This window comes from Leptodactylus fuscus, chromosome 1 (genome assembly GCF_031893055.1).
Source record: "Leptodactylus fuscus isolate aLepFus1 chromosome 1, aLepFus1.hap2, whole genome shotgun sequence".
In the NCBI taxonomy this organism is placed as follows: domain Eukaryota; kingdom Metazoa; phylum Chordata; class Amphibia; order Anura; family Leptodactylidae; genus Leptodactylus; species Leptodactylus fuscus.
Window position 1 is genome coordinate 49,431,136 of NC_134265.1, and position 26,426 is coordinate 49,457,561.

The window sequence follows — 26,426 nt, forward strand, 5'->3', positions numbered from 1 at the left end:
CTATAGGCCGGAGCAGCACGAGGAGAAATGTTGGAGCCCAGAACAAGTAAATAACACTTTTTTTTTTTTTTTTTTTTTTTTTAACCATACACGGCCTCCACTTATTATACTTTGGTTCGAACAGACGCTCAGAGTGCAATTATAGTTTGTGTGACAATCCCCCCCCCCCCTTCCCAAATTTTGGGTTTGGCCGAACCCCAGAAAAATCTGGGTTAGGCTGAACCTGATATTTTGTGAGACAATCCCTATGTATGTGAGATTTAATTAAGAGGGGGCACTCAGGAGCTGCATGGAGGGGCTGCTATGGCAATGTGAGGGTCCTTACATGTGTGCCATGAAATCTACTAGATTCAGTCCACTAAACTGTGTGAAATTGCTTTTGAAGGTAGAAATAGATCCCTTACCTAATGAACTTTTATGAACTGCACAAGTTGTACATGTCCTACCTGTTGTGTATGCTCTGACCATTTAAGGGAATGTCACCAAAAATGGCATTTTTTTAAGCAAGTTTTTATAACTAACATTAGGAGTTAATTTAATTTTCTTTGTCCCCATCTACATAACTCAATTATTCTGCTATGGCAGACTCACACTTGGTAATTGTATAGCTTTTGTCATTTCAGCAGTGACCTGATTTAAATCGCAAACAAAACTGATAGGATCACAATAGAACTTCACACCTCACAGATAACACCCATTGTGACCCATGATTGGCATCCACTACTGACAATAGATGGCACAGCTTATCTATTCCCCCTTCCTGCACAGAGCATATCTTAAAAACTCTTAGGCCTTTGTCACATAATGAAATATAGCGGAGAGAAAAATCCAGCAAACAGCATTTTTCTCTCCGTATGTTTCGTGCGGAAATCACACGGACCCAATTATAGTCTATGGGGTCCACGGGTTTCCTTAGGTAACAGCTTTTATTATGCGGATGGGTTTCTGTTTGGGAGGTCTCCACGGACTCCTTGAACTGAAACCCCAACGCAGATTTGAATAGGGCTTCACAGGCCTCAGTGAATGGAATCTACATTTGCTGCCTATGGCCTTGCCTATGCTGTAAATAATGTCACTAAATGCTGTTAACAGAGCAAGGAGAAGATCAGGCAAGATGGCTGCTTGCATAATAGTGTACAGAAAAGAGAATAAAAAAAATCTCCAATCAGAATATACAGATTAGGGAGGGTTCACACCAGCGCCCGTTGTCCGTTTTGCAGGTTTCCGTTTTCTGTCCGAGAAACTGGACAGACTGAAACCTGCAGTCACTTTTCAAACCCATTCATTGGAATGGGTTTGGAAAGTGTCTGGACGTGAGCTCCTGTGAGCGTTTTGTGCTCTCCGCAGCGAAACAGTTTTTTTTTTGTTTTTTTTTTTGTTTGTTTTTTTAAACCAGACACAGTCGGACATGTAGGACTTTGTGTCTGGTTAAAAAAAAAAAAATGGCTTCGCCGCGGAGAGCACAAAACGCTCACAGGCGCTCATGGCTGGACACAGTATTCCAGGTTTCCTTCTGTCGGCAGAAGACGGAAACCTGAAAATGGAGAGTGGGCGCTGGTGTGAACCTGCCCTTAGAGAAGTCATCTGCTTTTAATAAATAAAGCGATGACTCTTTCCTTTTACTTAGAAAGGGCTGTCACTCCTTGTGCTTATTATCTGCACAGCTTAACCTGATATGGAGGATACTGCAACAATGTCATATTCAATTGTGTAGTTTCTACAGAGCCCCTAGTCTGGACTATCTTTGTGCAGAGGACATACTGTACTGACCCCTTCACCACTTAGGCACAGGAGCCTTGGGGGGTACATAAGGTGTCTTCCCAATATGAGGACACAATTTCTATTTTATACTACACGGGAGTCTGCAGGTATTATGCTGGGGCCCTGAAATTTAATGTCACATATATGCCTTTACTGATAGTGGAGTATCAAGCGGTCAGACTTACTGATCCGTAAAGGTTGACATACAACTCAGACACCAGACACTCTTTAGTGAGTGTGCATTTGATCTCAACAAGAATAAGGGAATAAACCTGGTCATACACATCAGATGCACATTGGCAGAAGCTGCACGTTTCAGTAGGATGGGCAACCATCTAATGTGTATGAGGCCTTCCAACTGTTCCAGACATCTGTGAAGAAAAAGGCTGTCTAATTTCAGCATGTCTGATCCTTTGATATGAAGGAGATAAGCTTGTGTCAGACATGTCTGGCAGCAGCTTACATCCTTGTCCATACTTATAACAGTGTGCTTGAGTATGGGGTCACTGGAAGAGATACAGTAATTGTATGTGTTTGGTAAATGGGTATTTTATGCACGGTCAGCCTAAAGAGATGGGCTCTTGAGAACAAATGATTTCAGTATTTTGGATTTCAACCTTCGCAACCGTTTGCAGTAAGATGGTGGCCTGGGCAAACGCTTTTGGACAAATTACATGGGTGGCAAGTCTGGCAGATATTGTCTGGCCACCTTTGATTAAAAGGTTTACCCTGGAGGTAAATGGGAAATCTGAAGGCGATTTAAAATGTCATCTATTACTCCTGGTCTTATTTTTGTCGTTGTGTGCCACAATATTCCCAGTTCCATTACTGGCTGAACCAGAAGCGCCAAGGTTCCATGTGACTGCTGAAACTAATCGCTGGCCCAGTAGTCATATGTGGGGTACTAGTGGCATAGCAGTGACTCCATCAATGCCACACGAGACTACTGGGCCAGTGAGCATTGATGATGTCACTGCTATGTCATTAGTAACCCACATGTGACTACTGCATCCAATCACTGGACTCAATGGGTCACATGAGCCTTAGCACACTATTGGCCTGTCCCTTGATGAGTTTTTGTGAGATATATATATCTCTATCTAATTATATTTACACTTCTCCACCATCTGCTGTCACCCCTGACTTCACTATTTACCCTAGAACACCTCTTAAGGTCCGACCACATGTTGCGAGTTTTGCAGAATTGCTTGCAGCTAACCTTCTGTGGATTACAGTAGTGGTGAGTTGGATGAGATTTTAAACAATTCACATGACTGTATTTTGCGGGTTCCACAACTGTCTGCAATTGTGGATCACTGTTATATACAAATGCATTACAGGAGAGTAGCTATAGGGGATGCATAAGCCCCTGGTGCTCAAAGATCCATCTGCCGCATGAAATATACCAGTATTTTTAATTTTCTTTGTATGAAATATATAATTTTGTGATCTATCAATCCCTTCTGTTCACTAGATGTCTAGTATATGGCATGTTACATCCTGAGGTGACAATATGACAGATAATGTGTAAATCTGGCTTTAGGGCTTGTTCACACACTGCAGTTGAGCTCTTCATTGTGCAGAATCGATTTACATTGAAACAATAACTGGATAGTTTTTAATTTAAAATAGGTCAGGCTGTAAAGTGTGCACTGCAAAGGCAAGGAGCTGCAGGCAGCTGCATTTATTACATAGCAAGAACACTCCCCCACTACTCCACCCATGATCCCTGACAACCACCTCACCTCTGGCCGACCCCCAGATTTCTTGCATGACCCCCCTCCTTTTTATATCTAATATGTGCATAGTAATATCCAGTGCAGGGTGTCCATATATTAGGAGAATAGAAAAGGGGGGCTACAACTTTTACAATGTAGGACGTGATCACACACAGGACTCGTAAACGCAGAGCAGCGCTGAAATCTTCCCCTGTAAATTCACACGCACATGGCAACAAGCCTGCTGCCCATTTAAAAAATGGCTTCTGCGAGCCCTCCTCCCCGTGACGTCATATCGCTCTCCACCAATCAGGAGGCGGCCTTAGAACTATTGAATGGCAGAGGTGTAAAGTGGGACAGCGACAATGACGTACGGCGCCTGCGCAGTGCTGCAGCCGAACGCCCCGCCCAGCCAGCTGCCTGCGTCTCCCTCGCCCAGTGCTGTGAGCGGCTCCTGTGTGTGTGAGGCGTCGAGGAAGGAAGGAAGACGGAGCGGAGGGACTGAGGAGGAGGAAGAGACAGAAATGAGAGCAAGCTCCGGCGCTTCCGACTCCAGGCAGTCCCCGGGTACCTTGGCTGTGTGAGCGCCGAGCCGGCTCCTTAGTGCACCGAATAGTCTCCGCTTGTGGCTTTGCAGAAACCGGCAGCAGCAGCATGAGCGCGGAGGGATACCAGTACCGGGCCATGTTCCCGTATAAAAAGGAGAGGGAAGAGGACCTGGAGCTGCGGGTGGGGGACATCCTGACGGTGAACCGGGGCTCCCTGCTGGCCCTGGGCTGTGGAGAGGGCAACGAGGCCAGACCCGAGCAGATCGGCTGGCTGAACGGCTTCAACGAGAACACCGGGGAGAGGGGCGACTTCCCGGGCACCTACGTGGAGTATATCGGGCGGAAGAAGATCAGCCCCCCAACGCCTAAACCGCGGCCACCGAGACCCCTGCCCGTGGCCCCTGGGGCAACCCGTGGAGAGGCGGGGGCAGAAGCACAGGGTGAGCAGTGTGCACGGTGTCATGAATGCAGATCCCCTTCTTCCTGTGCAGCTCCCAAACTTCTCCCCTGTCCTGTCTGTCTGCAGAGCTGCCCTGTACGTGTCCAGCCTGGGAATGCCACTGGAGCAAGTGCACACTCTGCGTTTTTCTAAACCAATATTTAGTTCAAAAATTGCATTGAAAGTAGCCATAGATGCATCAGTCATTGCAATATCAACCCGCACATTGCTACTTTACTTTTGTACCTTGCATCTCTAGGCTCAGATTACCAGTGGGAATGCAAAGTAGCAATGTAAGGGTTAATATAGCACTTATCGATGCATCAATGGTCAGCGAGGTGTTACTAGATGGGTCGGTATTGGCTGCTGCCTCTTTACTAGCAATATAACTTTGTTCCTTGGACTCTATTCACACATTGTGCAGATTCTGCAGCTGGTGAGATTTTGTGGTTCTGGTGCTGCAGATTATCTGAAATCTGCATTTTGTCTGTTATCCTGCAGATTGTTTGTGGATTACTCCTGTTAAGTGACAGTGTTGCAAATCTGGAAGGTGTGAACTAGGTTGTGTGATGTAGATCTGCAAAATACTACAAGAAAAGTTTTTAAGGAGCTTATGGCGCAGTGAAAATCTTGCATTGTTAAGGGGCAGATTGGTGGGGCATCCGTCCATCAATGGCTACAAGTGATCTATGGCTTCAGTGTCTCCCCTGCAGCCTGGTGCTTGTAGCTCCCCATACGTGGCCTCATTCTGTGCGTGCTGGTGCTTGTAGCTCCCCATACGTGGCCTCGTTCTGTGCATGCTGGGGCTTGTAGCTCCCCATACGTGGCCTCATTCTGTGCATGCTGGGGCTTGTAGCTCCCCATACGTGGCCTTATTCTGTGCATGCTGGTACTTGTAGCTCCCCATACGTGGCCTCATTCTGTGCATGCTGGTACTTGTAGCTCCCCATACATGGCCTCATTCTCTGCATGCTGGTACTTGTAGCTCCCCATACGTGGCCTCATTCTGTGCGTGCTGGTGCTTGTAGCTCCCCATACGTGGCCTCATTCTGTGCATGCTGGTACTTGTAGCTCCCCATACGTGGCCTCATTCTGTGCATGCTGGTACTTGTAGCTCCCCATACGTGGCCTCATTGAGTGCAGTATCAGTGCCCCTTTATATGTGATTCTGTGTATTGTGGTGCCATCCCTGTACGTGGTGGGTGATCAGCCCCCCTTTTATACAATGTCCATCACCCATTTAGCCAGACTGTTTACAAACATGGTGGAATGTACCCGTATCATTGCACAGTGTGCCCATGTTCCTTGTACCAGCTCTCATTACATGACACATGACCCTGGCAGGCCCCAGCTCTGTACATTCACCATTGTCCCCTCCTGTACTCTCCTATCCCTCTATCTCTGCCATTAGGATTGTTCCTTGTCCCTGCCTTCATTGTTCGAGACATTCTTGAGTCCAAGTGGACTGTGAAGCTTTGGAATTTGCTGCTTGTGCACAAAGAAGCCCAGTCAGTTCCTGTCGTCGACTATTGATTTTTCTTCCTCTTTCCTGTGCTGCGTGTAGATCTCGCCTATTGTCCTGCACACAAAGCTGGCAGAACTGTCCTGTAGCAGAGCCTATTCAGTACTGGCATTGCCATCATGTGCCAGAACCCTGTATAAATGAAGCTGAGGCGTATTCTGGCGAGCAGATTTGCATGCATGGTTTGAGAGCACAGCTTTAGCCGGAGGAGATCCTCTGTCTGCATTGTTGGGGGGCCATATAAGGGGCTGAGTCTTGCGCAATGCTCTGCATGGTCCTCGGCATAGTGTATACATAAGTTTCCATTTACACTACAGTAAACTCCCGTATCTGATGTTTGCCTGTTTTATAAATATTAGTAAATTCCTTTCTCGCTTCAGTTTCTTCATCCTGGAGCGTTTTACAAAATAGAGCAACGATTTGTGGTTACATTGTAGCATTTTTTTTTGTTGCTATTCATACTTGTTAGTTTGTTGCCATGATATTGACATTTGCTTTCATTTGCACAGATTTAAGTCTTTGGCTGCTCTGACTTGGCAACATTTTTAGAATTTTCAGTTTCTCGCCTTTTTTTTTTTTTTTTAGATTTTTGCATTATTCGCTTTTGTACATTTCTAATCCATATACAGTGGGAGCAGATGATGCAGGGAAGTTGCTTTTTGGGATGCAAGCGCCATCTACTGGCCTGGAATCACATGGAGGAGTCTGTGGAGGGACAAAAGATCATGTTCAAGTCTATTGTAAGGTCCCTGTTGTGTCAAGTTTCATATAATTACAACAGAATCTTCCCTTGGTATAGTAACATTTTGTGGTAGAAATGTGATCGATTTTTGGTGATATTTGTGCGTTGAGATTGTATGGTTCTTTATTTTATTTTTTGGAATATTTCACCTTGAATTGTAACATAGTTGTACCACAGGTCCATACATCCATATGTTACCCGTACTCTACATCTTATATGGAGGGTCATGGATTTTTGCCTTCTAGAGGACAATGTGGTGGTTTATGGAGTGCCCAAGGTTCTAGGGCTTTCTCAGGAAGCCATTGGTGTCCACATTGTACAGACCATATTATGACCGCAAGTTTTGTCCAACCTTGAATCGAATGACCTGAACTAGCGTTTTAGATCCCTCGAAGGGTTGAGAATGGGACAGGATTTGTGACTGTAATGCAGTCTGTATAATGTCATCTGAATAAGGCCTTACTCTGTGGGCACACTTGTCCTGATTTGGGTAGTGCCATACTTATTTTACCAGATGGGGGTCTTTCTTATTACTTAAAGCTTCATCATGACCTCCCTTTAGTACTGTACCCAGTGATCAGCTAATCATGATTGGTCCAGTTTCAGAATCCATTGTTGCTGCTGCTAGTGGCCACTGCAGGTGGAATGTGGTATTACATGTTGACATTAGAAGGATTGCTAATCCATAGGTGTTCTGGCTTGTTCATGCGGTGGTAGGCTACTTTCCACTACTGTTTCTGAGGGGTATAGTAGATACTTAGCTCTGTGCACAAAGTAACTTTAGGGACACTTTTTAAAATCCTATTGCCTTGGTCTGTATGGAATTGCACGGTGTGCGCCCCATGATCTGATCCCAAAGTAGTAAGGCTATACGCCCTGGATGTAGTTTGGTTGTGGCCCAGATTACTCCGGTAAGTGTCATTGTGTGAATTGCTAGTAATGAAGTAAAGTGATATCATCTTCCTTCCTCTGCCAAATCTCCGATGAGCCCTTAACAGGCGTTAATGAGGATAAGAGCTAATGGGACAAGCGCTCAGAATCCTTATGGTTTCTACATATAATAACCAGGACATACTTTGAGAATATACCGTATTTACTTGCAAGCATAATCCAAAACAATCGGTCTGGCAGGTAAAAATTTGCAACAAAAGGCTCAGAATGGGTTGTAAAAAAATAAAAGTATTACCCAACTTTACAGATTTACCTTCTGCTCCAGTTTTGATGCCTCCTACCCTGCTGGTCTATACAGAAACTGAGTGGCTGAGGGTGGTCACTGTGGTTTGTGATTGGCTGAGGGTGGTCTGTGATTGGCTGAGGGTGGTCACTGTGGTCTGTGATTGGCTGAGGGTGGTCACTGTGGTCTGTGATTGGCTGAGGGTGGTCACTGTGGTTTGTGATTGGCTGAGTAGCTTTCTCTGGCGTGGAGTGGGATTTGAGGATGAGTGGGTCAGACCCAGGCATTAGAGCTGAAGGAGTCTGGGTATTGATTTTTTTTTTTTTTTTTTTTTTTAACCCTTTCATTGCAAAGTTTACATACCAGACAATCCCTTTAATTGCCCAAAATGTCATCTCGCAGACTAGTTAAGACCTGCACCTGTCACCTGCTTGTTACATTACTTGATGAGGTCTGATTTGTGACACTTAATCTCCAGTAATCTCGGCACAGACTATGATATCATACTTGGCACTCGAGAAACATCTTATTGCAGAAATGTTTGGTTAGGGTAATGAATTGCTTCTTGGAAGATCATGGGAGCCTTTAAGTCAACAAGAGTCGGAGAATTGCCAGTTGCATCATGTATTCTTTGGCTGGGCATCCAATGAAATAGAGTCCCTAGCACCCATCTCCGCCAGGTGACACTGTGGCCATTTCTTTGCAGATGTTGCTTTTAAGGCCTATTTTGCTGGTTTACCAAACTTTTGCAACTTATCCTTTTTTTTTCTCCCCCTAATTGAAGTAGAGCATTGCATTTCATCATTGCTATGAGGAACTGCTGACATGAGCTGAAATAGGAGTAGACGTGAGTCCTGGCAAGTCTGGCAATGTTGCTTTTAGGCCATTTATGTGCCATTTGCACTAAGCACAGGATGTATAGGAGTTGTCAACATCTGTGACTTGAGATTTTCAGAGATCAAGTCACTTGAGATAGTAGGTGATCAGTAATTGTATAGGTTGAGGACCATGGATGTGACTGGATCACACGTGTATGGTTGACTACAGATGGGTTGCACACCCTGTGACCTTTGCATTTGGACATTGGCCATACACATTAGATTTTGGCCTACCTTGCTGATCTAATGTGCATGGAGGCTTCTGATACTCATGATGGCAGATGCTAAGGAGGTTAGGTTTCAACATGACTGCTTTTTTTTTTTTTTTTTTTTTGGGGGGGGGGGTGAAATAAGTGGATGAGAATCTGCATACTCCACTCACTCCATGTTCAGCCAATTTTGCTTGCATTTGCATGACATGGTCAGGAAAGATGGCTTTCGGCCAATGGAGCATTCGACTGACTCATGAGTTTGCCTAGCCTTGCATATTTTACTGGCCATTTTTCCTGGTGGTCCTACTTGCCCCCACTACTATTGTGGCATTAAACCCGGAAGGCGAACTAATATACAAGCAGTACCCCTTAAAGGGTTTCTCCGGGACTTTGGTATTGAGCTCTACTTTCCCTTCTCAGGCAATGACATGTCAATTAGTCACAGTGCTGAAGCTCAGTCCCATTCAAATGAATAGGGCTGAGCTGCAATACCAAGCTCAGCCACTATACAGTGCACAGCGCTATGCTTAGTAAGTGGTGAAGAGGTCACAACACTCAATATTATATAGTCCTGGACATTCCCTTTAAGTATAAGCAGCAAGACAATGTTTCAGTGCAGTTAATACATGGGAAACCAACTTGTGAATCGGCCTTGAGAAAACGTCAGGGGTAAAAAAAAAAAAAAAAAAAAAAAAAAACGGCCATTCCGTTGTCTGCTTTCTGTGTAATACATGCAACGAAAAACTTGCGTTTTCTCCTGTATGGTATTGTAGAAATTGACCTTCTCTAATGTCAATGTCAGGGGTGGAATTGAGGAGTTCTTGTCTGTATAGCCATGTAAGCCTGATATGCTGGGACACTCCTGGTAACACTACATAGGTCAGGTGACTAGTAATGTACAGTTTGTCCTTGCAGGGATTTTCTCACTGACGGGTTTGTCCCTTGCTGTTTTTTTTTCCTTCAGAGAATTTGCAAAATGTGCGATTCTATACTTGTGCATTGCATCAGCCTCCAAGTCAGAGCAACTTTCATGTAACCCAGAATTTTGTAACAAGTCTGAGAAAGTTGTCATTTTACAATAACCAGACTCTTAACCATGCAAAGATCCATCTCGAAGCAGGACACAGATTGCAAACTGCAGGATTTATCAGAATTGGGGAATAGTTACCAGGAACAGCCAGACTGACCGCTTCACTTTTGCATAAGTTTTTCTAACTCTCCCCCGTTGTTTTCAGGGCCATGTATAGAATAATGCTTCTCTTCATTCCCGGCACGCAGAGCCCTCTATGCATTAGGCATTGTGTTGCAGAGGCGTCCATAGTTGTAGGGTTAAGCTCCAGGCTGCACAGTAATCCAATACCAGAAAGAGCCTGTCTGAGCCGGTGCAGTCCTGCTCGAGACGCTCAGGAAATCGATGATCGAGGGAGAATGTAAGAGCTTCAATGTGGCAACTTCTCTTTTTAATAAAGCTCTTTCTGGATTGAATTGAGTTATAAAATCTGTGAACAGACTGGAAAGAGATTATTTAAGGGAAGTTATTTGCAGCTGGAAATATTATTGGGCCAAGCCTCATAGCAATGTCCAGCGACCATCATAGCCAGGGCTCTGGAGTTGGAGGCAGAAAAACGTTGGCAACTGAAACTCCGGTTTGGAAGTAACTTTTTTTTTTTTTTTTTATATTCTACAATTAGGTTTCTAGTTTGACTTTTCTGTGACAGTGTCTGACAATGGGCATTAATGAAGGGGTCTGGAGTTGGTGGTTTTGCTTACCAACTCCACAGCCCTGATCATAGCAATCGCCAAGATCTGGTAACTTCCAGGCAGCTGTGATTGTGCGCCAATCCTTATTACTGAGATGACCATTCCAAGAAAGAGGTTTCAGCGTGTTGGATTCCAACATACACAATCCTATATTCTTTAGGGAAAAAAGTCTCCTCGGGAAAGTGGCAGCAGTTTCCTCCATTCTCCCTATTCACAACATATGGACTCTAGGCTGAGCTGGTTGAGCATGGATTAAGGAGGGGGTTGTCTGAAAGAGCATTTTTAATGTATATGCCTGGCTTTAGAATTAAGGGGACCATCCAGGGCATTGAACCAGTTCCTGCTGTTTTGGAACCTCCGCTTCCGGCCTGGTTTTGACACTGGGTCATGTTTCTGGGAGCTCCCCACCCCCATGTTGCTGACTTGCAGGGTGGAAGACTGATTTCTCGTAATGGCTAAGCCAGCCTTCTTCTTCTCATGGTTAATGCATAGACAGAAGGGGAGGGGGGCGGCTGGCGTAGATCTTACAATGAGTCAGCCAGACCCCTGCACAAATGCCACGTATGACTCAGACATGTGACCTGGTGCCCGAACCAGCCCGCAAGATCAGGTTTCTGAACTGCAGGTCCCAGTTTGCAATGGCGTAACTGGTTTCCTTGGATAACACCTTGTATTGGTCCTTGAGGGGTTGTATGATGGAAGTGGCACCTTTCCTGTGCATGGGCTTTATGTGAGCCGGAACAGAGCTACAATACCAGACACCTTAGAGACTGTGACACTCGTCTGTCATCTTATTGCACCTTTCAGTGTAACAGTTGTATGGCTTGTTACCAATAACAAAAGAGAACCCAGTTTCCGTATTCGGAAGGCTTTGTTCACACCGGCATCCAACATGGTTGTATTTCATCAAGTTTTACTATTCTACAAACCTGGTGGACCTATAAGCCTACAAGATCTCTTAGGTCTTGTAAAACCGCATCCGTACTGCCAGTTTGAATAGTGTCCAAATGCCACGACCCAGAGAGGCCTTTCTAGTATCTATAAATACTAAAATATCGACCTGAGTCTTAACACCAAAGGGACAAGACTTGTTTGGAGGAGAATGTGGTTGTGCTGTGAAAGCGATGCCATTCTAGGCCCTTGATGGGTGTATTATTATACTATAGACAGTGACCTGAGATGCCTACAGCATGCCTGCCCAGAGCCTCCTGTCATCCCGTGAGAAATTGCAAGTTGGTTACTATGTTGGAAAGTGTTGACCTTCTACATGTTACACATTTCAGACGATAGCCGGTTCTTCTGGCTGCAAAGTGCGACTTTAAAAATAAAGTGGTTATTGTTATAGGTGCGACTGGGTCAACGTTGGGGGAGGGGATTGTAACAAGGTTTTGTCTGCTTTGGGGATTGCTAAGGCCCGGTTCACATCTGCGTTCGGTTTTCCGTTTGTGAGCCCCCCGGAAGGGAAACCTAATCCACATATAAAATGCGGTTACCTTAGCAAACCTGCGGATGCCATAGACTATAATGGAGTCCATGTGGTTTCCACATGAAAAATGTTGAGTGAAAAGTGCAGCTTGTAGGACTTTTCTCTCCATGTTCTCTCCTGGAACTGAATGGCCCGAACGCAAATGTGAACCGGGCCTAAATCCTGTTGGTTGCAGAGACTTGTATGGGAAATGGGGCGTCCATAAAGGGTGGACTGTTAGTTGTTATAAACTGCATTGCACAGTCTATAGTGATGTAATTCAATTGACATGTCTTCTTTAAGAAGCTAATATGGCAGAACCGTAACCAATGGAGAATTATCGACTAGGATGGCCTGGAAAATGCATTAGTAGTGTATTTGGTTCTGTAGCAGGAACTTTCCAACCACAATCCTGATCCTTCAGTTTCTGTTGCGGTGACTTTTCTTTTGACCTCCATGTAAAACCTAAACAGATGTCTGTAGTACAGGTGGTCAAGGAATCAATCACATATGCTGATCTGGTTTTGGCCAGTGTCCATAGGCTTAATATATAGGATTTGTTTAGAGAACAGAGTTCTTTCTCCTTGGGAATGGCTCTGACTCTTGATGGCACATGTCAGCTAGACTTTATGGTCGCGGAGGTTCCCAGAGAAATGTGCTGTGCTGACACAAATCTGTAATACATGATTTCTTATCTTATCTACCTCGGTTCTGGTTTATAGTTGGGTGCCCCACTTTCTACAGATCCCGTCATCTGAACCTTATCAGCATTTGTTCTCATTCTGTAACTTATAGCATTGCGCCCTGACTACTCGTCCTCCTGTAACACCATAGTCTATGTGGAAGCTTGATGATATCCTATATTAATTCTGTGTTTTCTGTTTTGTTTTTTTTTCTAGCGTTCTACAGGGTCATGAATATGGTAATACCATGCCCACAGGATTCCACACTAATGGGTCCATAACTCATCATAATACACGAACTGCACTATATAGTGGACTTTGGCGTTTAATAGATCATTTCCATTATGGCTCACTATATGATTGGAGGATACAGTAAGGGCGGGTTCACACCAGTGCCCAATCTCCGTTTTCAGGTCTCCGTCTTTTGCCGACAGAAGATGGAAACCTGGCAGACCGTGTCTGGCTGTGAGCGTTTTGTGCGCTCCGTGGCGAAGGCGAAACGGTAAAAAAAAAACCCGGTTTCGCCGCGGACATCACAAAATGCTCATGGCCAAACACTTTCCAAACCCATTCAGATTAATGGGTTTCAAAAATGGCTGCAGGTTTCAGTCTTCTGTCCAGTTTCTCGGGCAGGAAACAGAAACCTGCAAAACAGAGACCGGGCGCTGGTGTGAACCCGCCCTTAGGCCCATAGTGGAGATGAGCACAGTTGCAGATCCTTATAGCACTCCATTATATGGCCAAGTGTACGGACCATCCATGGAGCTTTTTAGCCAATGAACCTAGACATATACTGGAGCACCCTGTTGTACTTTGCTGCATAACCCCTTTAAGAGTAGGCCTAAATGTCAGCAGGTAGTTGCTGTGCCACTAATAGTGAAAGGGTCTCCTTGCGTTGCTGCAACCCAATAACCGCCAGGATCTGCTTTCCATAATACATTAGGTAATTCCTTTTTGCAGACTATAACAAGACTTTAATGTCTTTAATTTGTCAGAATTCAAAATTCCAAAATATGTACAGAAAGGTCTGCACCTCCATATACAGAATGAATGTTCTCATGGAGAAAGAGCTAGTATTTCATAGTAAGGGTTAAACGGCATGGTCTCCATGCCCCCCCTCCCCACAATTGTGATCGCAGTGAAATGTCAGAAGAGAACATTCAATTACAGGCATTTATGCTGTTTGGCCTTGTCTCATCGTGACTCGGCTCTTTACCTTCTGAAGTTAAATCTATAATGTTGCAGAATTCCCTTTGATGGTGTTTCTTACAGGTAGATGGTGCAGCCGGTGTTTTACAGGGTTACCAGAGATTATGTGCAGTTATGAAGGGCTTTAGTGCAGGCTGCAAGTCTTATGCATTATGGAGAGTGCTCCTAAGGTAGTCATACACCTGATGATAGGGTCAAACTTGTGTCGGCCTACCTGTTCTGGTCCATCGGATAAGAACAGCTGGGCAGATTGCTAAAATAGCTCCTATACACTGAGTCTGATGGACCCCATTGACTATGAGGTCTGCCAGGTGGCCATCTTAACACTGAAACAGGCGGAGAAATAAGTCTTCTGTTAGACACTCTGGCAAAGATGTGACCGCAGCCTTAGGTAGCAGAATAACTTTTGGGATGAAGGTTAGGACTACACAGTGACTTTTGACCAAAGATCGCATGGTCACTTTGCAATGACTTCCCTCACGTTTCTGAATGGAGCCTTCCCGAGAGTGCCCCGTCTTCAAGTCAAACCTTGTTCTACTTTTGCGAGTAGAAGTTGGAGGTATTCTTGGGTGTCGCAGTGAGACTTCATTCATAACTTGAGCAAAGGTGTCACCGTGTGACCTGGCTATCTTTGGCCATGTGATGACTGAAGGGGTTATTCACGTCTGTAATATTGGTGGCTGTCCTTTGGTTGAGAGGGAGGTGAGCCACCGCTAAGGTACCTGCCATTGACCAATTTTCCTTGAGAACAAATGGATCAGACATGATATTAACCTGCCCAATCCTGTTGAGCATGTGCCACGGCGTTTATGGAGGTCCTGAAGATGCTTCCCCTAACATTAAAGGGGTTTTTACACCCTGACTTTTCCCCAAAGTTAAATATTGAGAATCTATCCTCAGCCCTGCACGGTTTATGTATTGGTGACCTATCCTAAGTTTGGCTCATCGTTCTATGCCCTGGATAACCCCTGTTTAAGATGATCCCTGGGGTAACATCTGTATACAATGCAGCTTCCAGTTTGGATGACCACAAGGCATTTCTACCACCTATGTTGGAGTGGGCCCTTCTGGCTAAAGTCTCACGGAGCCTGCTGTTGAAGCCACTTGCCTTCCCTTGTTACGTGTCACCAGAGTTCATGGCTGTATCCCTCGCCCCATTGTAAGTCTTACAGTTGTATATTTGCAGTCTCATTGATAAGTGTTCCCCTGCTCACCAGGAATGCGGTTTGTCCGGTGCCCTTGGCGGTGTCTGGCGGCTCTTCTGTAAATTCGCTGCCTCTTGTGCTCTAGTGAAGACATTTTTTGTCCTCCTATAGAAACCACACCAGAATTTCTAGTTGTCTCGAGCCACTAGTGCTTTCTTTCTTACATGTTTGAATAGCTTACGGACTAGTCACCTGGATTTTACTAGCCCAGCTGGGCCTGCCTGTACTTGTCGGGGAATCCTGCCTATTGTCTGCTCTCGTTGCAGCATTATATACTGTCATTATATCAGTCGCACTCTAGCTGGCGACGTTCTTTTCCCTTTAAGTATTAGGCTTGGCGTACATTGAGCATCATTTTATATCTAGTCGGCGATTCGATCAGGTCACGAATCCTTACAGTGACCCGTGGCTCTCCAGCTGTTGCAAGCTTCATCTCCTGTCGTGATCCATGGTGTGAACGCTGCTCCACAATAAGGGGGCTTTTCTGCAAGACAGATAATGAGGCCTATTACAAGTGCTGTTTGTGTTGTATATTTGCTCGCCATGTCCTTCTCCCCCCCCCCCCCCCCCCCCATCGCAGACTTGTACATTCCAAAACCAGATGGCTAGAGAGGAAAGCAAAAAAAAGTCCTCAGTTCCTCTGTATGGAGAGACCTGATTTACGGCTCCCATTTGTAAGGTCACGATGAGCCAATGCACACAGTGAGTGCCTGTGCCAGATATGTGTGCAGACCACACCATAACGCACGAAAAACAGGATTTTACTTGCAGATCAAACCCCGCTCCTCTGGCCATTTATACTTGGCTTGGATATTCTTTTGAAATTTGGCCGCCGTTTATTTAATGACCCTAGCAGATCTGCGCTGTGATCTTTCGGCATCCACTGGCCTCCGTCCATCAGTCAAGACGTATGTCCCCACGTTTCAGCTGCCTAGCTTAGCAGTCCCCAGAATATTAGGATTGTTCATTGCCCAACTCTAATTTCATATATAGCGCCATATGTGAGAATGACGCCAAGGCAGACCTGGCGACCTGATGGGGCTAAATGGGAACAAACGGCACATATGGAAGGAGATTTTTGCCTGCTTTATGAAGCTGAAAATCTATTCGGGCCATTCTTTTCCTCTCTCCTGCAAGCAGCACTTTTCTCTGAGTTTTTTGTGCGGAAACCACACAGACCCCATTATAGTCTATGGGGTCAGTGGGTTTTCTTACGTAACCACTTTTGTAAGCGTACTAGGTTTCCATTGGGGACGTCCCCAAGTGATGTGAATCTGGCCTAAGGAATCTTGGGGTGCAGATTGTTGCAGTAGTGGTTACAGAGGGGTTCGGTGTTCCAGCATTGTAGCATGCTTGGGATATCTGAGATGCCTGGGCATAAGTTAACAAGTCTAACGTTTTTTAGAGTGTGGGTTTAGTATGGTGATGTATGCACACATGCTATACTCTGCTGGGTACCTAGACTACATGGGTTATCTACTATCCATGGCTTGTATCTGGTATTGCTGCTTTGCTACATATTAAAGGGGGTATTAGTAATATTAGGATAGGCTATAGGTTGGGAGTTTGCGTCCCCTTATGATACAGCTCCATATATTTGGAAGCAGCCGTAACTGGTTGCCAATGACTGCAGTACCAGATACAGCCACTATTAAAAGTATGGTGCTGTGGCCGGTAAACATTACCTTCAGCTGATCATTGCACGGCTGCCGGTAGTCAGATCCCCACTACTTATGTCTGGAATAGTAGGCAAGTAGTTGGCAACTTTCTTGCCATTGTTTTACTTTTAGACATTTTATGTGGCCTAGTAAAACGTCTGGGAACAAGTCACATGACTGAGTTCGTTACTCCTCAGAATATAGTATGTATCCATTACTGGGCGACATTAAGAAATTTAGGACTTTTTGGTGGGCCTTTTTGCACTTAGTACCCTTTCGGCTGTGGTTGGATTCTACAATCTGCGATGTTGACATCATCGCTCTGTACATTGTGGTCAGCCACACCACAGACTTCACAAGCGTTGTTCCAAAGGCTACATGTACTCTGTAAATGTGACGACTATTCTGTAGGCAAGTTTACAATTAGACATTGACTTATGGCTAATGCCTCCAGTAGGTGGCACTAAAGAGGCAGAGGTAATTTGCATATCCATTTTCCCAGAGAACATTGCATGGGGATATGGATATGTACCAAGGAAAACTGTATCACAATTCACTAGGGATATAGCTGTTGGGGTGCCCTGATGGCAGTTGCGACCAGGTACCTGTACACTAAAGGGGCACCAATGGTTCCACTGCTGCATAAAATATACCGCTATTCTGAATGGCATAGGATAGGTGGGGGTTCCATTAGACTTTGTATTGGGGCCCAGGAGCTTCAAGTTACCCCTCGGCCCTATCCTACATATAAGTGAGCAAGCTTTGTCGCTTACCCCCACCCCCCCAACCTCTCCGTCTCAGCGTGTGGTTCCGGACTATGTCCTTCCACTGAATTTCTGCAGTCTCTCAGGGATTATTTCCATGTACAATAGAGGACAGTATAGTTATATGATCTTTAGCAAATATCCCCCTTGCCCTCCTACAGGCCCCTTCTCATTTTTGTGCCAAACGAAGATTTCCCAATGTTTAGATTTTTATCTTCTTTCTCTAAATGACTTTTTTTTTTTTTTCTTTCCCCTTTAAATTAGCAAGAAAGATCCGAGCGCACGCTTTATTTCCTGGAAGCGATCCTAGTCCTTTCATTACATTTTCCATGGGAAATTTTCAAACACTTCAGGAACATCAAAGTACTGTAAGCGGTGACGTACGAGACCCCGGAGACTTGTACTGTAGTGAAGGAACCTGTAGAATTTTCTTATATGGGATCCATGTATTAACCATTTGCTTGTCATCATCATTTTGTTACGTAGTGATGCAACGTCCTTGTTTTATTTAGACTTCACCGACCTTGTGGCGCCCGTCAATTATGAAAAATAGAGCGTGCTCATTATTTTTTCACGGTTCAGACAATGGGGTCAGTTTTGAGATGTAATACGGTTACTGATCATGCCGTAGTGATCCACTAAACACACGGCTCGGTCTTTGCCCAGCTATGTGAATAGTCTTATCTAAAGTCCTATTTTTACTACTGTGTGAACAAAGTGTGTAAAAAAAGCCATCGGCAGCCTGTTTTCTTAAAGGAAGTGGTTTTCTGTAGATTGCATAGTCTTTGAGATGTGTTAATAATAGTTGGTGGTGACAGAACCAACCTACTTTACAGCAGTGGTCAGCAGCTGACGGATACAAGTATTGTGAAATTACAACTCTTAAAGGGGTCCATGGTATAATGCTAGATTAGGCCATCTCCGTAGGAAGGGACCCCAGTGATCCAAAGAATGAGGAGACTGTAGTGTTAGTGCAGCATTGCCTCCTTCACCGTTTTCCTTGCACAGTGGGGATCCAGTGATTGGGCTGCTGCACAGCATGGTCGTCGTTGTCGCTGCTGAGCATGTAAAACTTGGTGTAGGTATAAGCAATGCACCGGAGCCATGTCAGCATCGTTCTGAGGATCAGCCAGGACAAGGTCCGGTTTCCTATCAGTATTAAAAGAGAGTGCAAATGTGCCAGAGTCTTCTGCCATGTCTATTTTAGTAAATCCTTGTTTTCCCAATGAAATAACAATTTTGCACCGCTTTCTTATAAGCTATCTTCACATATGCCATACAAATTCTACTTTTTCATCCAGTGGCATCTTGGACAAAGATATCCACCAGACCCCATTATAGTCAAATGAGTCCCTTAGGATGCGATAGATGTATGGATCTTGCTGTTTTAGTTACTTTTTCTGTTTCTATGATGGAGATAAAACAGAGGCACACCTAGCCTAACTTTGCCTTGTGGTGTTCCTCTGTTGATCCTCCTAGAAATTTATGCATAAACTGACTGGTTGTCAGAGCTGTATCCCTACAGTCTGACACTAAGGCCTGGTTCACATCTGCATTTGGGCCTTTCCGTTCCTCTCTCTGCATGAAAAATGCAAGCAACCGTTTTCTCTCTGCATTTTTCGTGCAGAAACCACATCACACAGACCCCATTATAGTCTATGGGGTCCGCGGGTTTCCTAATGCAACCGCTTTTTTTATGCGAATTAGATTTCCATTCTGGGGGTCCCCAAGTGCACTGCCTGAACAGAAACCCATGTGCAGATGTGAACCGGGCCTGAGCTCTGATTGGACAATGCGGATGCCCAATTGTAAGTTTGAGTTTCTAGGAGGAATAACAGAGGAACAGCACATCACTTATAAGAATCTATGCTATGGCTATATATATTGAGCTATGGTTTTGGGTTACACTACCAGTTTCAGACTTTTGATAAATGCGGCCATTATTTCTATCCCATATGCTTTATTTCTGGCTTATTCTGCATGGACCGGCCCTTAGGTTATTTGATAAGGCTGCTGGGATTGGATATACGATCTCCTGGGTTCATATAGATGGCAGTGTGAGAGGACAGGAGGGGTGTATACAGCTCTTATCCAGTTTAGCAACTGTCTCACATAAAATGTTAAGCCTATAGGATTAACCTCCATGGAAAGGATTTTGTGAATCAGTCAGCACCGAGGCAAGAGGACAGTCTGGTATTCCTACATATAGTGCGCCTCTTACCTCCCTTTTTCCCCCCTTTGCAGATCGGTGCTACTTTTAGTATGTACAATGGCGAGGGAATGTTCCCGATCTCCTCCCCCCTTTCCCCGGAGTTGGGATTGTGCAATAGTTTAGCTGAGTTTTTAGAAGTTCTCATCTGTCAGATTCGTGCAAGCAAGTACATGTGCCTTTCATTATTTGCTCGCCTGAGGAGACTGCTGTTTAAGTTGGCAAGAAGAATTTTTTTTTTTTTTTTTTTTTGCTTCTAAAGAGAAAAAAAAAAGCGAAGCCTGTTTATTGGCGAGATTACAGAATGCCAGAGAGAATTGACCAGATGCCAGAAAAAATCGACTGCTTCTCCCTACGAGGACCAGGGCAATATTCTGCCTTTTACAAGGGGCGTGTGGGGGTCCTGCAAAATTCACAGGGAAAAGCAGAATCCAATGTGGTTTCAATTTGTTGTTCTGGGCTCGAGATGATGGTGCTTCAGTAGTAAAATATGTACCCAATTTATTTCCAGATCCAGCGATGGCGGAAAATGAAGCCGTCACCATTAGCGTTGTTGGCCGGCTCTTAATGGCCACAATGATTTCACCTCCTTTTGGTGCGAGTCAGTCTGGAATCTAATACTTTGCATAGTTGAGAGCGAAATTTAGAAGCGCCCCTCTGTTTGAGAACAGGTTCGTGGATCCCCCCCCCACTCAGTTGTACAGTTTACATAACTGGAAACCACGTGCATTGTCCCATGTGGCAGCTGTATACTGCAGATACACACTATCTTGTCAGCCTTATCTTGTACGGGCAGACAAAGATGTAACGTGACGGTTTGTTCTTACTCTGCCTTGGGCCCTTCTCTAATCTCATTGTCAGAAGCATCTGCTAAGAGGACAGCGAGACCTAAATACTACCGTCTAGTCATCCTCACAATTTGGAAAGACTAACTTAATGGCAGTCACCAGAATCCAGCCCTGCAAATAGTTTAGGGTCACCCAAATCCATGTGTTCCCCTTGTGAATTGGTATCTCCATTGTGGAGAGCCCTGTTTTTGTCACTATTGAAATAAAACCCCTTCCATTGCTCCCGGGATCAGCAGAAACTTCCTCATTGCTACAAAGAGCTCATCTGCATATTGACAGAACGGCGAAGCATCTGCAGTAGGCGGAAATTCACAAGGGGGCAACAGTTTGATTCAGGTGACCCCAACACATCCATGTTGCCAGAAATCAAGTGGCACCTCATTTTAAAAGGAACATGTTGAAAATGCCTCCGTGTCTATAGGCGGCATGTTATAGAGCAGGAGTCGCTGAGCAGATTGATATATAGTTTTGTGGTTATAATTTATTGTATATAACTTCTTATTAATCTAATTCTCTCCTGTGTAATGACTTGGGAGTCCAGTGGGCGGTCCTTATCACTTATTGCAAGCAATTTGTGTATGAGCACTCCCACAGGTTTACATAGGAGTAGCAGTCTTAAGCCTAGAATGAGCAGAGATTATGAATGTATAGTGTCAAATGCTACGCCATCTAGAGGACATTTCAGCACCGTCACATCATCCACAACCCAAGAAGGTTGCATTTGGTGTAGTACATCTTAGACTTACCCGCTATACTAAATGACTTGACTTTGGTCATTGCTTGGGGCCTTAGATGTACTTTCTAATTGTTACAGCTTGCACCATGTCATGCTTCATTTGTCCTCTGGGGGCACTGCATGGAACTCACACTCTTACTATTCCACTACAGCCTTTATGTAGGACAGTGCTAAAGAACAAAGTGAGAAAAAAATAAAGTGCCCGTTCTTTGTATGTTCCTGGCTGATCCTTGTATGTGTAGGGGACATATTTATGGCTTGTGCTACTAGCAAATTGTTGTATTAAAGGGATCCTGAAAAAACACGCTCTGCCATTGGACTGGTAAATTGGGGTGAAAGAGTCCTATTGTACAGAGAATGCTGATCTGAGACAAAGATGTAATACACCCTATAAAATCTGATAAAACTACAGTAATCCTTATACAGTACAATATCTTCAATACGCTCCGGAGAATCTTCGCGACTAGATAAGGTGACGCAGGGTGTAAAAATACATTGCCCAGCGAGCCCGAGCTGACCCGCCAGGGTTTGTCAGCTGGCCAGTCCTATTTATTGGTCTTCGCTTTCTACCCCGCACTCAGGTCACCTTCTCTTATCCCTGGTTATGACTGTAGTTCTGCGTTGCAGCGTTGGCATTTCAGAGAACAGATCTGCTGTCATCGCCTGTAGGCCGCTCTTCAGATCATTAGCAGGTAAAGAGAGATTAGAAAAGGTTTCCACAGAATGTAACGTGAGGCCGACACATACGGAGCGGCCATAGAAGCCATATATTCCCATCCCGTGCAGAGGCTACAGGCAGGTAGGGCTTACTAATATAACTTTTTTTTTTTCGGGGAACTATTAACACGTGCCCTTCTGCGAACTCATTGGCTGCGTGTATCCATGTGCTAGGCACGTGTAGGAGAACCTTGGAGCCCTCCATGCTTTACACAGAAGGTATACGCATGTCTGCAAGTAATCATGGACAACTCGGAGTCATGGGGTTTACTCTTGACCCATAGTGTAACCCTGTTTTCTCATTATCATATAGTTTTCTATCTCTTGGATTAGACCCGATCTGTATCTTGCTTTTCCCAGGGAGCTTTGCCTTTCCTAGAAGACTCCTTGCACCATTTCCAGACGCTGTATCCCTCGAGACCTAACTTAGACACTTTGACAACATGTAAAATATGGCCGACATGATCACATCTGACTCCACATCTGTGCAAGCTGTTCAGGTTCCTATACTCTAGCAGATGACATGTCTTATCATACCGGGTAGCTAGCATTATCGCAAACTCCATACGTTCGTGATGTCCTTGACTAGATGGGAAACTCGCTGCACGACGACGTGTTTTTTTGTTTTTTTTTTCCCATCTGATAAATGTTAGAAAGTGAATCCTCTGTGTAAGGACAAGTGGTATAGAAGCGTAGACGTGCTATAACCTGATCGGAATTGTGCAACGACCCTACCTGTAAAGTCGGCCGCGTGCGTTTCAGCAGGCTTTCACCTCCCCCTTGTATTAGATAGCATTTCTTAGCAAAAGCTGCGGGCTTCTTAATGCAGAGCAGACATGTAGGGGGCAGCAGAACTCAATCCAGCTTTAATTCCTTGGGGCTTCCTTCCAAAAAGTGTCTCTGCTTTGGCTGGAGCCAACAAAAGCCATCTGTTCTCTTATTTATAGCTCCTATTTCTAAGAAGTATATTCTATAGCAGATAAAACGTGGATGACAGGTCATAATTCACCGGTTTACTGAGGCATGAACCGGCGGGACGTGATGTACGCCGCGTCAAAGGCCATATACCTGCACTTGCTCTTTAGACCAGGGGTCTAATTGGGAAAACGGTAGATATGGGACTGAGCTGTCCTAATATAGTGCCAGGCTGTGCCATGAGACTGCAGAGATGTAAGGGCTTGGGCAAGTGAATTGCTTAGGCCCGGTTCACGTCTGCGCATGGGTTTCCATTCAGGGAGACAACTTGGGGACCCCCGAACGGAATCCTTGGGAAACACGCGGACCCCATAGACTATAATTGCAGAGTTTTTGTACTCCCTGTATTTGCGAGTTCCTCCAGATAATCCAAATTCCTCTCACGCTCCAAAAACATACACATAGGTACCAGTCAGTGATATCTCCTAATCCTAAGTGTGCAAGATGTTGTCAGACATATCTGGCGGCATCTTCTCTGTGCAAGGACTGACATGAAATCCAAAGCACCACTCGCCTTTCATGGCTGACATCTGCCATCAAGCAGAGCTCTGAATCCCCCACACACATTAGATGTTGGGCAGATCCGATGGTTTGACCAGTGTACATCTAATGTGTATGTGACTGACATGGAAAGCAACATTGTGGACATAACGCAGAGGGTTTTTGTTTTGCCCTGAAATCTACCCCACATTCTTTTTAACTGGAGTCTGCTCCAGTTTTTTTTTTTTCGGACAAATTATTTTATTTTTTTGTGATCTGAAAAGAAACCTGTCCTAGTTCTATTCACATCTACGTTTGGGTTTCAGTTGGGGGACCCCCTGAACAGAAACCTATCCACATATTAAAAAAATACAGCGGCTACCTAAGGAAACCCACGGACCCCATAGACTATAATGGAGAGAAGTGCTGCTTGCAGATGTCAATAGGGCCTGAGGCAGTAAAAAAAGTGAAGTGTATTTTTTTTTTTTTTGGGGGGGGGGGGGGGGTAGTTTTTACCAAAAGAACTTCAAAAATATACTATAGATTTTAGGATCTGAACCATATGTTCTAGGGAAAAGCTAAAAAAAACTGCTTTGGAATTTTGACAGCCTGACAAGACTGTGTGAACATTCTCTTATTGGGGTTCTCTATATCAACTTCACAGAAAAATGGGCTCATTTGTTTTAGCAGAGATTTCCCAATTTTGGGGAGCGGGTGTTACTTCCTGCGTTTTATAGTGTTGGGTATGCTTTGGTCACCTTGGACTTTGGATGGCGTCTAGTCCTTTCTATTGCACAGGAGCTCTTATTTTAGGCTTTTCTGGGGTTTTTTGCAATGTGACAACTAATGGGTTCAGGTACGAGTGTCTGGAACAAATATTAAGTTTCCACTTGTGTGTGCCAGGTATTGGCTTTATAATCTGGTTCTGCTGAAGGCCTCTCCAAAAGGTGCAGCTGTGAGGCGGTTTCATCTTGCACTGTGTAGCTATGTTGGCAGGGCAGTAAATGTAAGGTATGCTGTCGGCTCCGGCGTCTCTGTTCGGGCCTGTCTCTGTTACCAGGAGACAAGAGCCAGGGGATTGGAGGGCATCTTGATCTATGAAGCCAACTGATTTGCTGCCGCTCCATGCAAGTAAAAATAGACTTAGTGGAAAATGCTGCGTGGGTGACATGTCATTGACAGGCTTCTTGTCACTACCTGCTGGAGATCCCACCACTCGCTCTCGTCCGTGCAAGGCGTGAGGAGCTTCTGATGGTGCTCGGGCAGTGAGCTCAACTTTTTTGGCTCGAAAAAGCGAAGGATCCGGCCCGAGGGAGGAAAAATGATTGCACTCAGCGAGAAACTCATCGAGGACTGTAGCAAAGGGATCAACAAGGTTGCCAAGTTCCTGAAAGGGGGGTTTGGTGCGCCGAAGCTTCAGGCCGTCTTTCAGAACAGCTGCAAGCAAGCAAAAATTCTGGTGGCAGGTACGGAAACCGTGTGCTGCTGGTTACGGATCCCGGGCTAGGCACAGTGCTGGTTCTCTGCCCCGCTTGCACTTCACTAAGCATAGGCAGGCAGTGTGTGCTGCAAGTGGCTTCCTCTTACTGCGCCCTGGACGTTATTCATGACTTCTGCATTTTAATGTCCCTCCTTTCCTCGATTTTCCAAGCTTCATTCACTCAGCTCTCGACTTTTTTTTTTTCCCCCCCTCTCTTTTTCCCCCCACAATTCAGCGATTATCATTTCCTGCCTCCTTTCCTAAAATGAAAGGGAGCCATTCACCCTCCTGCCGCAGAGGCCCAAGTATTTGCATTTTTTCAGCTCAGAACAGGAGGTAGAGGGAGTTTTTACCAGCGCACATTCCAGTTCAGAGACACGTCCACCATATTCATGAAGGCCATGTCATGTAACAGATGACTGCTATGCTGATCTGGGCTTTTTGGGGAGGGGGTTCACAAACTTTGTGCTGCTGAATTGGCATTTACTTCTCTGTACAGCTTTGTGCACAGGACTATGGAGAGGTTCTTGGAGCTTGGTAATAGTTACTTGGTGTGTAGCTGAATGCTATCTATTGTATTCTGTGAGCGGCCATCTCAGCTCTAGTGGTTAGGGGCTTGTATTGTGGTGGTGCATAGGCCGAAAGCTTTTTGTAAGGCTATAGTTTCTAGGAGATGTAGGCCGAAAGGGTGGACCTTAGGCCCGAGTCACATCTGTGTTTGGGAAATCGACCTGGGGGCCCACCAAACGGAAACCATAAAAAAAGCGGTTACCTAAGGAAACGTAGATGTGAATAGGGCCTAACAATCCTTTGTACCTGGGCATGGGCTATAGGTGGTGCAGAGGAATCAATCTCTTCTGGTCTGTGGGGTCTGTACAACATGACATATCAGTGTTATAGGTGACACATGTTAAGGGGGGGGGGGGGTACTTTACAGATTTAGCAATAGGCTCAGGGGCTTTGTCACTCCTGCCTCGGTCAGATGCTTACATGTGAAAGATGAGAATATGCATAGAAGAAAGGTATAACTGCTCTAGCGCCACCTTTTGGAAGAGTGCAGAATGCCTAAATCCTTAGATTATGGATGGTCTGTGCCTGTAGAGGCAGACATGGTACCCTCCAACCCATATTGAGCGATCACCTTGTAGTGTCCACATGCCACTTGAAACGTCAGGGTATGTAAAGCACGAGGGACAATGCCTTGATTTTTAAAATTTTTTTTTTTTTTTTCCTTGACCCACT

The 26,426-nt window shown here is 45.0% G+C and overlaps 1 protein-coding gene across 2 annotated transcripts in view; it reads left to right on the forward strand.

Moving 5' to 3' along the window:
* Positions 1 to 3,916: 3,916 nt before the first annotated feature.
* PIK3R1 (phosphoinositide-3-kinase regulatory subunit 1) overlaps positions 3,917 to 26,426 on the forward strand; it is a 38,707-nt gene continuing 16,197 nt past the window's right edge. Inside the window, exon 1 of one of the 2 annotated variants that reach the window (XM_075269813.1) lies at positions 3,917 to 4,467. In XM_075269813.1, coding sequence (XP_075125914.1) covers positions 4,134 to 4,467 — 334 coding nt within the window. In that variant the 5' untranslated portion in view covers positions 3,917 to 4,133. Of the gene's footprint in view, positions 4,468 to 24,803; positions 25,171 to 26,426 lie in introns of those variants that run through there. The other variant, XM_075269814.1, reaches the window with a different exon arrangement.